At 40.7% G+C, this 21277-nt stretch overlaps 1 protein-coding gene across 1 annotated transcript in view; it reads left to right on the top strand.

Annotated features, from left to right (window-relative positions):
• DHX15 (DEAH-box helicase 15) overlaps positions 1 to 21277 on the top strand; it is a 96516-nt gene that overhangs the window by 67291 nt on the left and 7948 nt on the right. Inside the window, exons 10-13 of the mRNA XM_061585223.1 lie at positions 2459 to 2650; positions 6515 to 6637; positions 14216 to 14406; positions 16925 to 17094. Coding sequence (XP_061441207.1) covers positions 2459 to 2650; positions 6515 to 6637; positions 14216 to 14406; positions 16925 to 17094 — 676 coding nt within the window. The remainder of the gene's footprint in view (positions 1 to 2458; positions 2651 to 6514; positions 6638 to 14215; positions 14407 to 16924; positions 17095 to 21277) is intronic.

Below are 21277 nucleotides of genomic sequence, written 5' to 3'. Positions count from 1 at the left end.
GCAGCCTCAGCTCCCATTTGTAAAGTGATTATATTTATTTGGGTAATTTGTATACTGCTCCATATTTCAAAGAAATGCCTGAGGCATTTACAATATTGTAAAAGTATCATAAATACAATTAATAGAATACAATACACGTTTTAAAGCCCTAAGATAGATAGATTAGATCCCCTTAAGACTTTAATAAAAGCTAAATCAACTAGCATATGAGGACTGTAATAACTACTACCAGTTCCAAAATACAGAAATACAGCAGAGACAATTAGCCCCATTCTCCAGATATACAAGCATGTATTTATGGGTAGCAGCATCACTTTCACTTTTGCTGCTATCTTTGCAGCTTAAGGTCAACTAAAAGGTGGGACAAAATTACACACCCTTCCCCCAGTGCTCTCTGTTCTCACAAGGGAGCCCCTGCAGTCATTCTTCCCCCTCACGATACCAGTTAAAAACAACACCAAGAGAGGATGATGCACTTGCTCTTGGTATACTCAAAAGGGTGATCTGCAGCAGCCCTGCTTATAGATCCATGGGCTGAGAGTGTTTCAAACTAGCAAGCTCCAGATGTCTCCAGTTCTGCCAAGCCTTGTCACTTGCAGATCGATAGGGCTGTGATCCACCATCTGAGAACTACAGACCAAGAGCCCTTCGCACCCTTAAGCAGGCTGTGAGGCTTAAATATGGAGGGGGGAACAAATAGCAGCTGGATACCTTTCTGTGTATACTTCTGTGTCTTATGCCCCATTTCACTACTTACAGGTTTCCAGGAGCCAGCGCTTTGACATAATATACACTTATGGGGGCCAGTTGTACTTTCTCCATCTTGATTGCACTGCAGACACTCCACTTATTCTGCTTCAGTCATTTTTTATTAAGTTGTGACACCTGAACTCCAGGAAAATACACTAAAAATGACTTGGGTATAAAGCTACACATGTCTGCGATAAATATCAAACATGTCTTGTACAGTTAAATAGCATTATTTTGGCACTAAGCAAAATAAAATTACAGAAAAATTTGAAAATATGAGTGCTTCTGTATGTATGTTCTAGTGACATAATGATCTGCTAAACAGCAAAGGCTATAGATATTTACCAATTCTCCAACCCTTCTACATTTCCCTTAAAAAGACCCTGCAATGTTATTCTCATAGTGCACACAGTAAGGTGTCCAACTACAGAATTGGGGAATGGAAGTCAGTGGCTTCCTCAGTTCTTCCCCCCCCCCGTTGTAACAATCCAGCCAGGCAACACCAGAGCTGTTGTCACTCATCTGCACCTGGCTGGCCACAGAAAGCCCCCCAGCCGCAATTAGGGTAGTACACAGGGCTGGAAGAGATGAAAATTGAATCGAGGGAAAGTGGATATAAGAGGCCCTTGGAGACTTGCTAGGCAGCTCCACGTGCACCCCTCCCAGATAAGGAAGAACTGCGTGGGCTCCTCAAAGGGAGATGGCCCCTTAGCCATCAGGTATTGGCAGGCTGCTCTGGAAGGAGGATTTCTCCCTAGATACCTGGAAAGGGGAGAATAAACTCTGCTAGGCAATAAGGAGCGAGGAAGGCTTCCAGTTGGAAATTGAAAGGGGAATAGAGGAGCAAAATTATTTTTTGGCTTTCTTGAGAACTGCCGTGTCTCCCACTTCATATTAATGAGGCTGTACTGTACACTTCAATTCATTAAGATGTAAAAGGTACAAAACCACAGACATTAGGAGTGAGTGTCTTTTTTGATGATGGAGATACTCTCTGATGTTCAACAGGACATTAGTCCTGACCATAAAAAGACTAATAAGACTGATAATAGGGTATCAATCTAAACAGAAAGATGAGCTGAAGCTCTGTAGTAGCTAATTAGTATTGCTAGGTGACATTTTTTACCTTCCTGCTGAAACTATGGATAAGCTAGATATGAATAGCATATAAAATGCAAGACAGGTGAGTTGAGTGTGAAGAGCAGCTTGATTTGGTAGGTAGTGCTGATTCTGCATTATCAGGTATTATAATTTGGCTTTTAATGAAAGCATTAAATGGTTTTTAAATTTTAATGTATCTCTGTTCATGTGAATAATGACTGAAGAAGGCTTGTAACATTCTTTGAAAGAATTGAAAGACAACTTTCTGTAGGCTGTGGCAAGTATATTTTATGCCAAATACAGTGTAATTGATCTTATTTCCAAATGTATGAAATGGCTAGAAGACAAACTGTAAATCATGATAGCTCTAGTTAGTCCCAAAACGGCTAATCCCCAAACAGTTTGATTCTTGTTGAATGCAGCCAGGAAGCAAACTCTAAAGTTTTAATTGATTTATTGGTTGCTAGATCTCAGTAATTTAATGTTATGATAGCTTGGGCTCTGAATTTGGTCAACTACAGAATGAAAAATGAGATTATAACAGTGTACATTTACATTTTTACTTACTAAAACTGCTTAATTAATATGAGTACTTGGTTTTTTGCAGCTCCAGAAACCTTGATGAGAGCCCTTGAGCTTTTGAATTACCTAGCTGCTTTAAATGATGATGGAGACTTGACAGAATTGGGATCCATGATGGCAGAATTTCCTCTCGATCCACAGCTGGCTAAAATGGTTATAGCAAGTTGCGACTACAACTGTTCTAATGAGATTCTATCTATTACTGCCATGCTGTCAGGTAATAGCAGGGACAGAGATGCCAATCAAAACACAGATCTCCAGTTAGGGGAAGCTTGTATTATTGTTCCTGCAACAGGACTTATAACTTCTAAAAAGTTTGAACTGTGCCTTTCAAAGTTATTGTATAGTATGATACATAATGGAGTAAAGTTTATAAATGAAATCAACACTGAAACTAAAGTCATTGTGTGTGAAGTGGTGATCTAACTTGTCTCACGGCAGCAAAAAAATCTATCTGTTAAGGACTCCAGATCATAGGAACTCATTTCTGTCTCTTAAACATTTTTACTTATGCCCATTTTTTGTTACAAAGTGAGTTACAGTAATAATCTACTTTATTTTCAGTCCTTTAACTTGTGGTTGCCAGTTACTTAGCTAGTTCATACCAGTTTTATTTAGAAGAATCTTAGCATAAACTTCCCAAATGTCCATTGTTAAAAGAAAATGCTAGAGGGAGAAAACAATTTCTTAGTGTTAATAGTCTTAGTATTTAGTATTAATAGACATAGTCTTTTTAAAAGGTGACAGATGCAGCAATGATAGCATTGACTTGTCTGAATAGCAGACTTTTGTTAGAATGGGCATGTTTTGTTAGAACTGGGATCCAAATAGTTAGCTAGGGGGATTTTTTAAAACTCTTGAACGGCAACCTCGTGTTGCATCATATGCTGCTTTTAAAAGTTGACTTGAGTTTCAAAAATGGCTTGCACAGGGAAGCTGCTGTTTGGGAAACTGAAGCCTATGTTGGCATACAGAACTAGTATGTGGTTCTTTGGGTACTGGCCTAAAATGTTTAATTTGTCCTGAAAAAAGAAACCTGTTCAGAATCTGTGCAGGTAAGGAAAGAAACAAAGATTTTCATAGAATCATAGAACAGTAGAGTTGGAAGGGGCCTATAAGGCCATCAAGTCCAACCCCCTGCTCAACGCAGGAATCCAAATCAAAGCATTCCCGACAGATGGCTGTCCAGCTGCCTCTTGAATGCCTCCAGTGTCAGAGAGCCCACTACCTCTCTTGGTAATTGGTTCCATTGTCATATGGCTCTAACAGTTAGGAAGTTTTTCCTGATGTCCAGTCGAAATCTGGCTTCCTGCAACTTGAGCCCATTATTCCGTGTCCTGCACTCTGGGATGATTGAGAAGAGATTTTGTATGTGCTTAAACACCTCCCTTAGTAGCTTCTAATTGTATTCTGCAGTTAACAAGATGTCAGCTGTTCTCTGTGGTAATAGAGGCATTACCAGTTAACAAAATGATAAAAGATATATATTTTTTGTTGTTCCTGAAATTGAACTGCACGGTAGATCCTAACCTAAAGGTTTTGAGCAATACAAGCCATCACTTGATTATTGCAGCGTATTAACATAACAGTATTTTTCTAAAACAAGCTACAATGTTTATTGCAGAATTATGACAGTTCAGACTCAGAGCAGATGGGCAGGGCAGAATCTAATTGTTTCATGTAAATTGTAGCCTTATCTGCGGAGGTGGTGGTAGGTTGATGCCTGCCTTATTATGCCATGCGTTTTCATCAAACTAGACTAAGAATTGATCCAAGCTCTCGCTATGAACTGCACATGTGTTAATTCTTTTTAACTGTATGTGTAAATATTTTGGAGGAAGACATTTTACTTAAACTTTGCCCTCTATGAATACTTTACAAAATATTTATACATATGGTAGCTGCTTTCTTTTTCAACTAAGACCGCGTGCACACATTATTTAGTACAATATTTTATTAAGAATACGCAATCTAAAACAACCTTATTCTGCAGGATAGTTATTCTCTTGGATGCAGCTAAGGCGCAATTTTCTAAAATCGTGTTGCTTTCCTGCAAGTGTTGCCAACAGAACAATAAACACAATCATATTGAACAAAATGCACAGGGAGCCATTAGACCCCAGTTTTAGAGTGCAATACTATACAAGTCTACTCAGAAGTAAGTCCTGTTGAGTTCAGTGGGACTTTCTCCCAGGCAAGTGGTATAGGATTGCAAAAGAGTACTCAGTCAGTCATAAATAGTAGATAAAATGAAGGGGAAAATAGTGTTGCTTACCAAAGCTACCCAAATGAAAGTAATTTTCATTTTTTTAAACTAAGGCCTTATAAGCTGATTTTAAAAAATACTGCTCTTTGTTCTACAATTTGCAATATGAATAAGGCTAATTTTTATTTGTAACTTCTAGTTGTTACATCATTGAATTAATGGATTTGTGCCATAATAGTGAATGGTTTTCATTAGACTTAGATCCACAGAATTTAAAATATTTTCCATCTGGACTTTGGACTACTTGGTTTTCTCTGGACTTTTGGTTTTTTTTTTTTTTAAAAGCACTGTAAACAGTGGCTCTTGCAGTACTGCTTTTGGCATACTGCAATTGTGCATGATATTTAATTTCTGTATTGTTATCAGTCTTTCCCCAGTGTGTTTGTACGGTTAGGAGGCTAAAAGACCAGTTTAAAAATTGTGTGTATTATATATTTTAAAAATCACGATAGGAGCCTTATGAGCTTTGGTTGTGACCAAGGCAAAAATATAGTGGAATTTAAGGAGCAGGCAATGTTCTTTCATCATCCATTGTGTTTGGTTTCACTTAAACACACGTGTAGCTTTTAAGTGGAATGTTATTTTTGTACATAATTTCAAGGGAAAAGACTAATTCTTCATGTATGAAAGACATATAATTTTTTCAAGTCTGAGAAGCTAGTGCTAACTCATCAAATGAGCTGCTTTATGGAGTGTTTACCTACTATAAATAGTGAAATCACTGTTTATGGTTATTAATTATCCTTCATTTTGACATTTTAAATCAGATCAAAAATTTATTATTTAAAGAGTTCAGTGTGTAAAGAGCATGAGTATAGTCTCAATCCACTAAATTCAGATTTGCTTGTTAAGGTCTGCTAAAGCTGCTGGGCAGTCTGCCTTCCACCACTGCCGCTATCTTCAGAGCCCTGGACTGCGCTATATACATATATACACACACACACACACACACACACACACACACACACGCATATATTCACATATGTTTCTGTCTGCCAGTGCTGATAGCAATGCCTGCTGTTGGTGACAAAGGTATAATACAATTTAATATTCTGTATCAATGGAATACTTGTTGGCATAACATTTTCCAAGGGTTGATCTTGCTGAATACCCCTCATTTCCACAGCTGGTTATTGGCCATAGATGATAACTTCATTGGGTTGGATCCAGAGTTTCTGTGAGCAGAACTCTGTCCATGGGACATTCCTGCTAGAAGAAGGGAGGGAAGCAATTTTCTCCTATTCCTTCTTTTCCCTGTAGCCTTCTGTGACTCCTGGAAAGCTGCTCCAGAGGCTTGGGGGACCCTCTGGAACAGTGTGGGAACCGAAGTGGGGGCTGTAGGGGGAAGGGAGAATCAGTGAAAATCCTCTTGCCTTTCTTCCAGCTGGATCCTCCACTGGATATCAGCCCCTTCCTCTTGTGGAAGGAGCTCTTCCGTTCGAGGAAGGGAAGCTCTGGATCTAATTCACTGTCTCCGCTGCATTAGGCAGAGCTATCAGCATTTGGTTTTGTACTGAGGTCACATGATCCTTCTATTACTCAGCTGGAACTTTGATGGCCTTCAGATTTTTTTTATGCCTACTTCTAGTCAAAATAATCAGGCATTCTGTAGCTTTGAAACCCTCTTGTCTTGCAGATGTGGTTAGGTGTTGATGTACCAAATCAAGGTAGTAGACAGTCCAAGATGCAGTTGGAGGCCATCCTGCCCTGCCCTATGCTCTGTGAACTGACCTAGCTAGGCCTTGTTCCTCTATCTGTGAATGCGTGACTCATCGATATGGGCGTTTGTGTTGGGCCCATACCAACCTTGTTTAGTCCCACAGTGTTTTGTTCGCCCCACGGAAGCCAAGAAAGCAGCAGATGAGGCCAAGATGAGGTTCGCCCACATAGATGGAGATCATTTGACGTTGCTGAATGTCTACCATGCTTTCAAACAAAGTAAGTATAAACTTGACATACTTGTATATTTATTAATACATAGTTCTGACAATTTGATGGATGTGTATTCGCTCTAGATGGACACCTACTACTGCATTGTTGTGCACTACTGCTTACAAAAAAGAGAATATCTGAAGAGGTAAATACTATGATTTGGTATAGCATAGCGGCTAACAGACTGGGTAAAAATTGGGAAGACCCTGATTCAAATCTAATCTCTGCCATGAACTCTGTGAGTGGCTTTAAGGCAGCCACACACTTTCAGCCTAGCTTTCGCTTTGCACCTTAAGGCTAATAAAGTTTATGTTAGTTATAGAAGTCCAGTAAAAATAAGGTTAAAAAAATTGTAAAAAAGAAACTGCATTCCCCCATTTAAAAGAAGAAAAGTTGCAGCATTCACCTTAGTGCAAAATGGGGTTTTCATCCCTAGTTCTTGGAAATGGCTGAACAGTAATAGTCACCTGACACTGTAATATCTCTACTTCTATATGGTCAGATGGATCCCTTTCTTTGGTAAACTGGCTTTTTAAATATTCAAACACTTAATAGAGTTGTATTATCAGCACAACAGTTGTTGTTGTTGTTGTTTTTAAAAAACCCACCGTCTAATATATCTAAAGCTGGTCTTGTAAATCTCTGCTAGGACATCAACATCTGTTGATGAACAGTTACTGCCCTAATCTTCTGTCATACTCTGATCTGGCCAAATTCTTTGGAAATAAGATGTGGTCAGGTGTAGAAACCTCCATGCCAATAATAGGGACAGTGGGAGAAATTACTAAGGATCTGGGGGTGTAAATCCATCAATAAACTTTGAGCCACCTCAAATGCTTGACAATATCTTGTGCCCAAAACAAATGTTGGGCTAGATGCAAATCTTTTCCATGCAGAGAGGTCACTCCACTGGACGTGTGGGTGAGGGATTTGCGGGTGTCCCAAAACATTGTAGGGCATACACCCCCAGTTCCTTATTAATTGCTTTCAAATAATTGTCTCAGATAATTTATTTTGCAATTTTTAAAGTTTTCTTGTGTTTTTCAGTTTCTTTACTGCACTACGTTATTGTAAAGATTACTAAGACAATGCATGCAAAGTGCTTTGAATATTAGATATGTTATTTTGCATTTTCAGTTTATTGGATGAAGGTTTTTCTTAGGTTCAGGTCTTTATGTCGAAGTTAAGTTTAACTGAATTTGGCATGTATTCTTGCTGCTGCTTCCGTTATGGTCCTCTCACTGCACATATTTATAATTGTTATTTAATTTTTAGACTTGTACCATCTTTTGGTCTAATAGGAATTCGATCCTCTAACACTCCCCAAGTGTTACTGAACTAAAACTCCCATGAGCCTCAGCCACCATGGCCAATGGTCAGGAATTATGGGAACTGTAGTCTAGCAACATTTGGGGATCCAAACGCTGGGAAAGACTACTCTAACAAGTAGGGTCTTCATCAGTTTTTAGAGTTCTTAACGGTTTGTTTGTTTGTTTGTTTGTTTATTTATTTTGCACCCCCACAAAAATCCACCAACATTAAGAAAAAATATCATGGCAGTGAACAGCATAAAATCAGCATTAAAATTATATGCATAAAACAAATACAAAATACATCACAAACCAGTAGATCAGATGAATATATCAGTATAGCTGTTCACCAGAAAGCCTGGATGAACAGATGAGTTTTAAACAGACGTCTAACTGCTAGTACTGTAGCTGTATGTGTGATGTTCACTGGAAATGCATCCGCCATGCTAAAGGCCCTGGTCTTAGTGGACATAAAGGGAACTTGGAGAGCAAACAGCACTACTAGTAGTGTCTCTCCCAGGATTGAAGTGTCCAGTAAGGTGTTCCCAGAGGTAGCTTAGTTTTTTAGGACATTATATACCAATATAGCAAGACAAACTTGGCCTGGTAGCATATTGGCAGCCAGTGCGGTTCTTTCATCACAGATGTTATATGCTGTTGGTAGGGCACCCCATTTAACATCCTATCATCATCACCATCATCATCATCAATAATAAAATAAATAAATATATAGCTCACCCTTCTTCCCAAAAAGAGTTCAGGATAGCAGCTACTGGACCAACCTTAAGGGAATCCCTACATAGAGATCATTACTGTACCCAGTCTGGAGGTTAGCAGTGGTCTTTCACAGCTAAGGTATACAATTCAGTAATGGGCATAATAATAATAATAATAATAATTTAATTTATGTGTTGCCTATCTGGCCAGTGGCCACTCTAGGCGACGTACATCTCGGTTACAATAAAATACATCATAATAATACAATACAAACGATAAAAACTATAAACAATGACAGTTCAGAGTAATAGGCAATTTGTCATAGAGATTAACCCTCCCCGGAAGTCCCGAAGGCCTGTCTGAAAAGCCAGGTCTTCAAGGCCTGGCGGAATACATTCAGGGATGGGGCATGCCAAAGATCATACGGGAGGGAGTTCCAGAGAGTGGGGGCCGCCACTGGGAATGCCCTCTCTCTAGTCCCCACCAACCTAGCTGTTTTAGTTGGCGGGACTGAGAGAAGGCCCTGTGTGGCTGATCTTGTCGGGCGGCATAATTGGTGGCGTTGGAGGCGCTCCATCAGATAACTGTTACACCAGCCAAAGCTTGCAGTACTCATAGCCACTTGGATCTCTAATGACACAGAATTGCCTAGGAACATCTCCAAGTTACATACCCTGCTCATTCAGAGGGCATACAACCTCATCTAGCACAGACCTGAGAACAGTTCACTCTCAGAGCCTCCATCTTACCAAGATTCAAGCTTAGTTTATTGGCTCTTATCCAATCTATCACTGTTCCCAGGCACCAATCCAATTCCTGCACTGCCATACCTGATTCAGATGTTACGGAGAAATCCGTCAGTATGTTGATGATACAGGGCACTAAATGTCCTAATGATTACCCCCCAACAGCTTCATATAGGTATTCAATAGCATTGGGAATAAAATATCACCGTGTGTAACTGCCAGGGGAAAAAGACCACTCTCCCAAAGCTATTCTCTGAAACTGACCATGGAGATAGAAACGGAACTACTGTAAAACAGGGTTCCCAGTACTCATCCCACAGATCTGGTCTTGGAGGATACCTGGTTGATGGTATTGAAAGCCACAAAGAGATTTGAGTAAGAGAAATGAGATTGAGTAAGAGATACAAAGTTGCACTCCGCATCTCTCTCTCTCTCTCTCTCTCTCTCCCTCTTGCTCTCCCTCTCTGTCATCCATGAGAGAGAACAAGGCCAATTCAGCCCCAAAACCGGGACTGGAATAGGTCTAGGAAAATGATATCTTCCAACAACATTGGAAGAATATTAGATATTTGACTTGTTTTTTAGAACTATCCACTTTGAGACTGACTGTATTTCCTTATGCAGGGAGTTCCAGGGTTGATGCCCCTGCCTAATTTTCCGAAGGAACTCAAGGCACCTAACAAATCAATAACAGAACAATAAAAACAACAATCCCCATCACAAAGTCAAAATATTAATATAAAACTAAAAAACCAAGTTTAACCATTCCAAAACAGCCATAGCAAAAAGCACCAAACTACCCCAGGAAATAAATTAATCTGCCAAAGGCCTTTGTAAGAAAACACTTCTTTACCAACCACCTAAAGCAGTAGAATGATGGGGCCTAACATCCCATGCCCGGTGAGGCACTCAGCAGGGTGTGCATAGAATCAGACAAAGCCCTATCCTTGGTTGACACCAGCCTTACCTAGCAAAGTTTGAGGAATCTGGTGAAGGGCCTTGGATGATTGGAGCATATCGGGAGGAATATAGAGAAGAAGGCACCCGGGCCCCAAGCTGTTGAGGATTCTAAAGGTTAACACCTGCACCATGAATTGAGCCTGGAGATTAATAATCAACCAGTGTGGACCCTACAAAATGGACATGATAGAATCAAATGGCCTGGCACCTGTCAGCACCCTGGGTGCATCACTTTGCACTAGTTGGAGTTTGTATACTTTTCAAGGGTAGCTCCACTTAGTGTGTGTTACAGTACTCCCAGTTTCGCTAGGGCGTGAATGATTGTGGCAAGGTGTGTCTTTGTCAGGAAGGGCTTAGTTGGCAAACCAGATGAAGCTGGAAAAAGACACCTCTTGCCACTGATGCCATATCACTTGTGCATTGAGCCAGAAGCATTGGATCAAGAAGCATCTCCATACTATGCACTTGATCTTTGGGGGGGCCTGCACCCCATCTAGAAAAGATTGTAAAACCAAACCTGTATCAGATGGCCACCCACCAACAGTACTTTGTTTGGATTAAGTTCCAGCTCATCCAGTACTTCACAGCTATCAAATAATCTACCGAAAATGAGACATAGAGTTGGGTATCATCAGCATGCTAATGGCTCCATACCCTGAATGACCTCTTCCAGTAGCTTCACAGATCTTAAACCGCATGGGAACCTTGCAGAACCTCATAGGCCACTGGTCGTAGGGAAGAGCAACAGGCCCCTAGCACCACCTTAGGTTCCTAGCTCTCATGAATTAACTAGATCAGTTACTACCTGATTCTATGTGTACTTCTAGGGAAATAAGCCCCACTGAGTATATCTACACATGCAAGTGTGCATAGGATTATAGATTTATATTGTAGAACAGCTGGAATTTAGGAAGAGTTATAATTGAAATACAGGTTTCCCCTTTCTTTTTATAGGGGCCTTTAACTCGATTAAAAAAAAAAAACCTTTTGGGGTCCATTCTGAGAATCTGAAATGAAGGCTGTGACGTGCCGAAAAAAATCTAGTTTCATCATAAATCCTGAATAAAAATCAACTCCAACATACAGCTTTTCCAAACCCTGTAGGCAGAGAATTTCAGTTACCTCGCTTGAAAAGCTGCAGATAAGCCTATGGAAACTCTTGCCTTAAAATAATAATATTTAAGCCAAAGACTTCTGCTTCTTGGGAAAACCCCCACCTCCCATCCTTCATTTTTGTGGTAATTTTTGAACAGGAGTTTAAAATAGGCATCTTGCTGACCAAAATCCATACTTGCGCTACATTTTCGGTTTGTATCAGAAAGTGTATATAATATTTGATCTTTCAATTACTTATTTTAGCCAATTAATTTTCCCTTCATTTTTAAGACTATGCCTCATTCCCCACCCCCACCCCCCAGCACCAACACTTCCAGTATAGGGGAGAGAATTGGCCCAAAGAATTAGAGAGGAAAAATGCCATGATAAATAAATCACAGAGCAAAAGTAAAAAATATAGTTTCACATTATACTTGTTTTGAAAATGCTTATTAAGTTATTGTAGTATTATGGTGGGATTGGACTTGATAGGAGAAAATAATGTTTGACTCCCAGAACTCCCAGCCAGAATATGTAGACGTGTGGATATACTTAAAGGAAATATTTAATGTATTTTTCTGCACATTGCTGAATTGAAATTAAGTGTGTGTTCTGTTAATAGGAAACCTATAAATTTAGAGATGCTGAATATTAAATTGGTGAGGAGGACCAAATGCCTCAGACTTTGAAAATTAAGGAAAATTTCCAGGCAGGTAGGGAAAGGAAGGTGAAGTGGAATTTTGGATTAAGGAACAGACACAAAACTATCCTGGACTCCTGGACATACCAGTCATAGCTAGCTAACGTTGCTGAGTTTTGGAATACTAGAATTATTCTGAATGGCACTGAGTAATGGGTAGATAGGTGTTTATTCAGAAGACTATTTGTGATAGGTTTATCACAGGGATATTGTTTGCTTCTTGAATGTTGTCTGTACTAATGCATTCAATCTTTCAATAACATCACTCTTTAGTCAAGTCTTTACAAGAAGTTAGACCAAGATCAAAGTGACAAGAGAAGATAAAGCAATTCTCTCTTCCAAGGAATTATTGTGAATGACACCCTAGCTTTCAATTCTTATTTTCTACCAATGGATTTCATGTCAAAACTGATCCCTATCTCTATGAAACAGTAAATTACTCAGCTTCCATGAAAATTTACCTGACCAAGAGGTTGCACTTTCTTGCATAATCTGTAAATTAAAAATTGAAAATAGTGGCTTGGCACATGTGAAAATGGCTCAAAATAGATTCATCCTATTTAAGTGGCTGAAATAAGCAAAAGTGAAGAGCTTTTAAAGTTAACATGGAAGATTGGAAGTGTAATGACAGGTACTAGTTAGCTTTTACCAAGTGGATTTTGTAGAGGAAAATGTTCTTTTATGGCAGGCAAGTTTTATAGTTACAGGCTGCCTATTTTTTTTTTTTGTATTGCAACTGGTAAATGCATTCCTCATCTATACTTGGAACATACTTATGTACTCTCTGAAGAGCTCACAGAAGATCTTCAGATCTTCAACAGAGCAAATTGGTTCCATTTGATAACACCAGGACATTTCTGCATTGAATCAACACAGTGGGAGTCTGTAAATAGAGCCAGGGCTGATAAAATTGTAGTGTTGCCCAAGCTACATGGTACTTGATGTTTATGCCTACTTGTGCCTACACATGCAGGTGTGGGATCTTCCTTGCATAGTAGCCATCTTCAGGCATTCAAGCCTTGTGTGATTAGAGGGAGAGGAGGCATATGCCCATTGGCCCTTCTCTGGCATATTCACATCACGAGCTTCATTGTCTTCCACATTTTGAGAAGGGAAATTCTGCAGCAGGAAGCCTTCTCTACTTCTGTTGGAAGATCTGGGTTCTAAATTGTGCAGAACGCCTACATAACTACAGCAAGCTTCCTTTTGCAGATGTTCCCTTCCCAACATGAGGAAGAGGCAAGCAAGCTGGCAAAAAGGTGACAACAAGGGGGCAGAGTCAACAGACTCATCCCCACTATCTCTGCAATGTGATGGTTTGCGTGTAAAAGAATGACTGAAGGAGGATATTGTCACATGCAATTCCACAGGTCAATCCGACAGCCAGTGTTCATGCACATAGCCCATTTCAAGTACTGATCAGCTGTTTGTGAGTATGTATTCAGTTTTTCCCTTCCCTGCTAAACAACTGATCATTACGATTCTAGCTTCCTTAGAAAGGACTAGGATTGCACAAACCCAGCTGCTGCACCTATGGACTACTGGATCAAAATGAATGTTCTTTATAGAGTGTTTTGTACCAGAAAGTAGAACCTGTTGCCCATCTCCTAGCCTGAGAACAGCTAGATTGTTCACATGTGGTATGCCAAAATCTGGAAATAAAACACTTGCGGAACCTGTATCATAGAATCCATTTGTCATACTAGCCTATAATGACTTTCTGCGGTTTAGTTTTTTCTCCTATCTAGTTTGCTATTGTCCTGGTCTTCTTGAACTAATTTTTGAAATATATGATCAATTCATTATTACTATTTTTTTGTTAGTGCTGCTGCAAATACTAGTCAACAGTTCTTGTTCGCTCTTCTATGTAGCCTCATTTACAGACAGCAGAGCCAAATGAAGAACCACCGAAAAAATGTTTAAATAAAACAATGTCATTAGGTATTTTAATCGGTTCACTGCATTGACCATTCAGCTGGTTTCTGTTTCTGTACTTGTTTTAATTTGGTAAAATGCTCATTTTTAGATGATTCATGACTTTTTTTTAACATTGCAGATCATGAATCGGTTCAGTGGTGTTATGACAACTTCATTAACTACAGGTCCCTGATGTCTGCAGACAATGTACGCCAACAGCTGTCACGAATCATGGACAGATTTAATTTGCCACGTAGAAGCACAGACTTCACAAGCAGGGACTATTACATCAATATTAGAAAGGCTTTGGTTACTGGTTACTTCATGCAGGTATGGTGTTTAAAATTCAAGGAGGCCTCCAGTTCTATATCCTTTCAAAAGGATTTAAAATTTTTGTTTGTATTAAGCTATGATTTATGCAAGCAGATTATTCGGCAACTGTGAGAAATAGACAAACGACATGAGGAAATGGGTGGCCTTTTACAATGGCACATTTGAGAAGTACCCCTCTCTCTGTTTCTCCCTTTGTTAAAATGCAGATTGTGAGCTCCTTGGGACCTTGGCGGCACAGTGCTGGACAGTTTTTTGGCAGTCGCCTTCTTCAATAGTAGATACTCATTTTGTAAAATAAATATACATGTTTTGTTTAATGAAAGATTTAAGAGTTTAAACTGTGTATAATTTTAGAAACATGCTTATGCATGAGAGGAAATAAAAAGTTCAGCTGAATGTGGGTAAATTATTATAGCTGTGTACTTTGGTTTAATGCTTTCTTAAGTTGTAATCTACACTCCACAACCTAGTATTGTAGAGTAGATGGACCTCTGCTTTATTAGGTGCAGGTTGAGCAATAGTGAATCAAGGCAGAATGCGTTTTTAGAAATTATCTCATAAGAACATAACAAGAGCCCTGCTGGGTCAGGCCAAAGGCCTATCTAGTATACCTTCCTGTTCTCACAATAGCAAGCCAGATGTGTAGTGGAAGCCCATAAGCAGAATCTGAGCACAACAGCGCTCCCTACTTGTGATTCCTAACAATTGGTATTTGGAGGCATACTGTCTCTAATACTGGAAGTAGTATATAGCCATTTGGCGGCCTTATTATCCATGAATTTCTGTAATTTCCTTTAATTTGTGTCCATCACCTTGTGTGAGCGAATTTTATTGTTTAACTATGTGCTGTGTAAATAACTGCCTCCTTTAATCTGTTCTGAATCTTCCAACGTTCAGCTTTATTAAATGGCTATGGGTTCTAGTATTATATAAGAACAAAAACCTCTCTACTTTCTGCATACCATGTGTAATTTTATACACCTCTGTCATCTCCCCCCCCCTTACTTGCCTTTTTTCTACATTAAAAAGCCTCAAATGTGATCTTTCCTGATAGGGGAGTTGCTCCAGTCCCCTTGATCATTTTGGTTGTCCTTTTTTGAACCTTTTTGAGGTGAAGCAACCAGAACGGTACACTGAATTCCAAGTGTGGTCACAACACAGCTTTGTACCAAATCACCTTGTATTATTTATTTATTTATTTATTTAATTTAATTTATATACCGCCCTAAGCCCGAAGGCTCTCTGGGCGGTGTACATAAACTGTATAACTGTCCTGCTGCAGGCCTTCCCTGCTTGCAGATTTAAGAAATTCTGCACTCCCTGTTAATCCACATGTATGACTAAGAAGGATGGCCTAGGATTCACTGAAAAATGCAGGGATTGGAGGGGACAAGTTTAGAGAAGGGCAGGGGGATTAACCAGAAGCCACAAGGAAGGAGAGGCAGCTATAATATGTAACGTTATATTTGGACATCAAATCTAATGGCTATGTACCTGGGATTTTGTAAGAGTACAGTTTTACATTATATGGCCTTTAGTTACTGCCGGACCAATAATGTTAAATCTTTCATCACATGATTTATAATGAGTTTAAGCCACTGTATGAACAACCAATTTAGTAAAATACAAGTTACCTAACTCAGCAGTAGAGAAACATCCTGTTTGCCCACGGACTTCTGTGTGCCTCACATCTGTTCTGGGGGTCCCTCCAACCCTCCAGAGCAACTGGGGGGTGCGAGAAGAGTGAGGGGAAGTTCTGATGCACAATCCTTGGAGTTTACATGAGATTCTGTTTCGGGGCAACTATCTGGCAGCTGTAGTTCACTCAAAATTAGTTAAAACTAGCTTTACCCTTTTTCCTGATTTACAAGGATTACATTTCTGATTTTAAACCTCTTATTTCTTTTGCTAATCCTCTGCCCCCCCTTTAAAATTCGTATTACTGTACAGTAGGGCCCCGCTTCTCTGTGCCCCGCTTTTCAGTGTTCCGCTAATACAGTGCCAGCGGGGGCGATCAGCTGGAGGGGGGCCTGGAGCTTCCCGCACTCCAGCTGATCGCACCGGATGAGGGGAAGATCTGATCTTCTCCTCTGGTGCGATCAGTGGGTTAGGTTCCAGACCCCCATGCTACAGCTGACCCACTTTTTGGCGTTTTTCGCTTTCCGGTGGGGGTCTGGAACCTAACCTGCAGTATGAGTGGGGCCTACTGTAATAAAAATGTGTCTTAAGGCTCTTTTAGACTCCAAATGGCAGTAAATTACTATGTTTCAGATTAATTTAGGAGATTGTTACTTTATCCAGAATTCAAACCAGTATTCCAGGGCTTCAAAATGCACTATTGCCATGTAAGGGTTAACAGGTCTTGCATGGTTGGGATTTCAGGCAGTCAAATTTTGATGCAGAATTATTGGAATAAAGCCAGCCAAGTGCAGCATCTTCTTCCAAGAGGTTTAATAATACTGGGAGAAACACAAGCGTCACATTTCTAAAGTGAGTGTTCATGTTGTTAATGTAGGTGGCACATTTGGAACGGACAGGACACTATCTAACGGTGAAAGACAACCAGGTAGTGCAGTTGCATCCTTCCACAGTTCTTGATCACAAGCCAGAATGGGTGCTTTACAATGAATTTGTTCTTACCACAAAGAACTACATCCGCACTTGTACAGACATCAAGCCAGAATGGTAAGACTTTTTCTTTTTCAAACCAATATTTACTTTGTGCCTTTTCTCCATACATTACTAACATTAAAAGCATATTTTCATAAATGTTTTTGTGAAAGTTTCCTGAAAGCTTTAAGAGCAAACTTCTGGAAAAGGATTTAGGAGAACTAGGCCTATAACATCACTAATGGAAACCTTGCTAAAGCATCTATCTTTTCTGATCCTTCCATTACAGTTATGCTTATTAAAACTGTGTTGTCCCACATCTTCTCACCTAGTTCAAATGGATGGTATTATATACATAAGCCTACCTGGGAGCTGGAAAGGGTAGCCTGCATGCCACAAAAAGAAGTTGGGTTTCTTTCCTTTGTAATAGCAGCAGAAACAGGAAAATAAATATATATAACAGTCATTTTAAAAATACTATTGTATTGAGAAGTACTTATACTTCTCTTATTGCTACAGATAATGGGGGCTGGGGAGAGATTCTGAATTTCAAAAGCTCAATTTTGAGCACTGCTCACAGTTGTTAAGAATAGTCTGACATTAAGCCCATCATGCTCAAGGTGGTGCTGTTAGGGGACTTTGTGTACCACAGAGGAGAGAAAGTGTGCAATCGTGTAACCTTCTCTTAATTCTAGTCAAGGAACAAGCTAGCGTTACACCTGCAACAGCTCTCACATGCATACACACCTTCTTAAAAATTAAGGGATATTCTCACGTTGCTATTTTTGCATTTGTTTAATGTTTTTCTGTACCATATGTATACTACCTTTTACAAAGGCAATATTGAATTGTTGACATTTGGTATCTCAAATTTTGACTAACAATTAAATAATAGCCAAATCTAAAAATAACAGTAACAGAAGACTTGTGTTCTCCCTAGTTAGATAATGTGGTCATTGTGTAAGAGCTCATGTTATAGAAAGATCCAAAAGGGAATGAAAGCTTAGAAATAGGACTTGCTTACTATTTCTACATCTGCCTTTTTAATTTTTTTCCATTCATTATCCTTTTGTGTTTTTTAGCTGTACTTAAGGATGCTGTCTTATATCAGGTCCATCTAGTTCAGTATTGTCCACACTGACTGCTAGTGGTTTTCCAGAGTTTCAGACAAGAGTATTTTCCAACTGTTATCTGGGGGTTGAACCAGGGAACTTTTGCATGCAAAACATGTGCTCTACCACTTAGCTATGGTCTTTTCCCTTAGGAAGGAAATAACTTACTGACTTCCTGGTTTGATAAACCAAGGTTTTCTGTTACATTTGACTTTCACAAATGGTAATTTGCCTACAAACCAGAACTGGTAATTATGGTTTGAGCATGGTTCCCAGTTCTATTTTGCAGACAAATTATAGTGTGTACAAACCATATGCAATGACAAATTAAAATACTATGCAGGGTGGAAAGGAAGAGGCAGTATGCTGTGGTTTGAATGATTGGGAACATTATATCAAAATCAGCCCATAGAGTATAATAGTACTGAGACATTTTGATAAATCACCATAAGCTTGATGCTTACATTTAGTGTTGAACCCCAAAATGTGAGAAAGGATACATAAAGAGGTCTTTGTTCCATTATAGGCTATGTGGCAAGCCCCTTTGCTTTTTAGTGAAGCCATAATATCTATTTCTGTCAGATCAAAAATGGACCATTGGTCTCACCTGAAGGGTGATTTTCATAGGAGGAATGCCATCATGCGGGTTAGAGCTCCACCTATCGTCCGAAGGCAAGAATGTTTCTGAAGTCAAGACTAGGGGCGCCAGCCCCCCCCCCACTCCCCAGTTCATTCGCAGCGAGTCCAAAGAGAGATATCTAAAAATGCGGGAGAAAAGGCCAGCGGGCCTACCAGCAAGAACATAACATAATAGCAACATTCATAATAATATGACTCTAACATAGCGAGATAACAGTAATAGCAGTCTTGACTTCACTAGTAAAACAAATATAATAGCGTAATTATAATATATAAAAAATCCCAAAAAATATCTAGGTATCCTCCAACTGGGAGGGTCGTGATGGCATTCCTCCTATGAAAATCACCCTTCAGGTGAGACCAATGGTCCATTTTCCATAGGAGGAATGCCATCATGTGGGATGTACCAAAGCAGCCCATAACAGGGAGGGACCACCCACATCCTAATCATCATTAAGAACCTGTTGCAACACTCGTCTGCAAAAAGAGGCATGGGCAGAGGCATAACGATCTATTTTGTAATGCCTTATAAACGAGTGTGGGGTAGACCAAACAGCAGCTCTGCAAATATCAGCAACAGGAGCATTGGTGACAAAAGCAGCCGAAGTGGCCGCTGACCTAGTGGAATGAGCTGTTACACTAGCTGGAACTGGAAGCTTAAGGGACTCATAAGCTAAGGTAATACATGCACGTAACCAGCGGGATAAGGTGGAATTAGCTACTTCGACCTTGGATGAAAGGATACAAACAAAGACTCAGTTCGTCGTATCTCCTGAGTCCGAGACAGGTAGGTCTTAAGAGCCCTCCGAACGTCCAATGAATGCCAAGCCTTCTCTAGAGGATGGGTAGGATTCGGACAAAATGAAGGAAGAACAATGTCCTGGTTGCAGTGGAAAACTGAATTGACCTTGGGACGGAAGGAAGGATCAGTTTTCAGCACAACAGAGTCCTTGTGAAAGACACAGAGATGGCGAGCAGAAGACAATGCGCCCAGTTCCGAAACTCGTCTGGCAGAGGTGATCGTGATCAGGAACATAACCTTGAATGACAACAGACGTAAAGGCACAGTCCTGAGGGGCTCAAACGGAGGGCGTTGTAAGGCCTGTAGAACCTTTGACAAACTCCATGAGGGAAAACGGTGGACTACAGCTGGTGAGCGTAGAGCGGTTCCCCTCAGAAAGCGTTTGATGAACGGGTGCGAGGCAATAGGAGCACCAGTGGATGACACTGATAGAATAGACAACAGAGTGGACGCATGTCTACGTAAGGTGTTGGGTCTAAGTCCCATCAGGAGGCCTCTATGAAGGAATTGCAGCACGTATTGTGGCCTGAGAAGGATCGAAGTGCTGTGACTGACACCATCTGGAGAATGCCACCCAAGTATGTTGATATATACGAGTGGTAGATGATCGTCTCGAGGCCAAGATGATGTCAATAACAGCGTCTGACAGGCCAGCAGACCTTAAATGTCCCCGTTCAAAAGCCACGCTGTTAGCTTGAGCCAGTTGGGATCCTGATGCAATATTGGGCCCTGAGATAAGAGGTCTGGCCTGACCGGGAGCGTCCAAGGGTCCGTCACTGACATTGCAAGGAGATCGGAGAACCACGGTCGACGGGGCCAATATGGTGCTATCAGAACCAGTCGTGCCCTCTTGCGCCGTGTCTTTCTCAACGTTCTGGCCAACAGAGGTATTGGAGGAAAGGCGTACAGGAGGCCATCCGGCCACGGTAGCGATAGGGCATCCACTGCTTCCGCTGTCGTGTCCAGGTATCGAGCAAAGTACCTGGGTAGCTGACAATTGCGACTGGAGGCAAATAGATCGACTGAGAACGCGCCGAACCGACGCTGGAGCATATGGAAGATGGTCGGATGAAGTTTCCATTCTCCCGGAAAAAACTGTTGTCTGCTAAGCCAGTCTGCTGTCACATTCCAAATTCCTCTGAGATGTTCTGCTTTTAAGGATTGCAGATGTTGCTCTGCCCAGTCGAATATGAGGGAAGCTAGGTTCTGCAGAGGGTGGGACCTGGTCCCCCCTTGTCTGTTTAAATGAGATTTGGCACACGTGTTGTCCGTTCGAATGAGGACATGGTCCAAGGGGAACAGAGACTGAAAATGGAGCAGAGCTAAGTGGACAGCCTTGAGTTCCAGCCAATTGATGCTCTGAGTCTGTTCTGCTGTAGTCCAAACCCCCTGAACGAACTGGGAGTTGCTGTGAGCTCCCCAGCCAAGGAGACTGGCATCTGTGGTGATAACAGTCCTGGGGGGTTCTCTGAATGGAGTGCCCTGTGTGAGGTGTTGAACTCTCGTCCACCAGCGGAATGACAGACACAGAGCTGAACTCAGGGGAATCACTCGATGATTTGAGCTGGCGATGTCCTGTTGAAACGGCAACAAAGCCTCGGCATCTTGCAGCAAGACCCTTCCCTCTGCAGGAATGGCAGGTAATGCAGCTGAGGGACAGGGAGGGGCTAGGCCAAGACTGTCGGAAGAAGAAAAGGAAAGACGC

This window comes from Rhineura floridana, chromosome 9 (assembly GCF_030035675.1).
Source record: "Rhineura floridana isolate rRhiFlo1 chromosome 9, rRhiFlo1.hap2, whole genome shotgun sequence".
Lineage (NCBI taxonomy): Eukaryota > Metazoa > Chordata > Lepidosauria > Squamata > Rhineuridae > Rhineura > Rhineura floridana.
The sequence above is the reverse complement of the archived record's forward strand: the minus strand, read 5'-3'. Positions and strand labels throughout refer to the sequence as shown.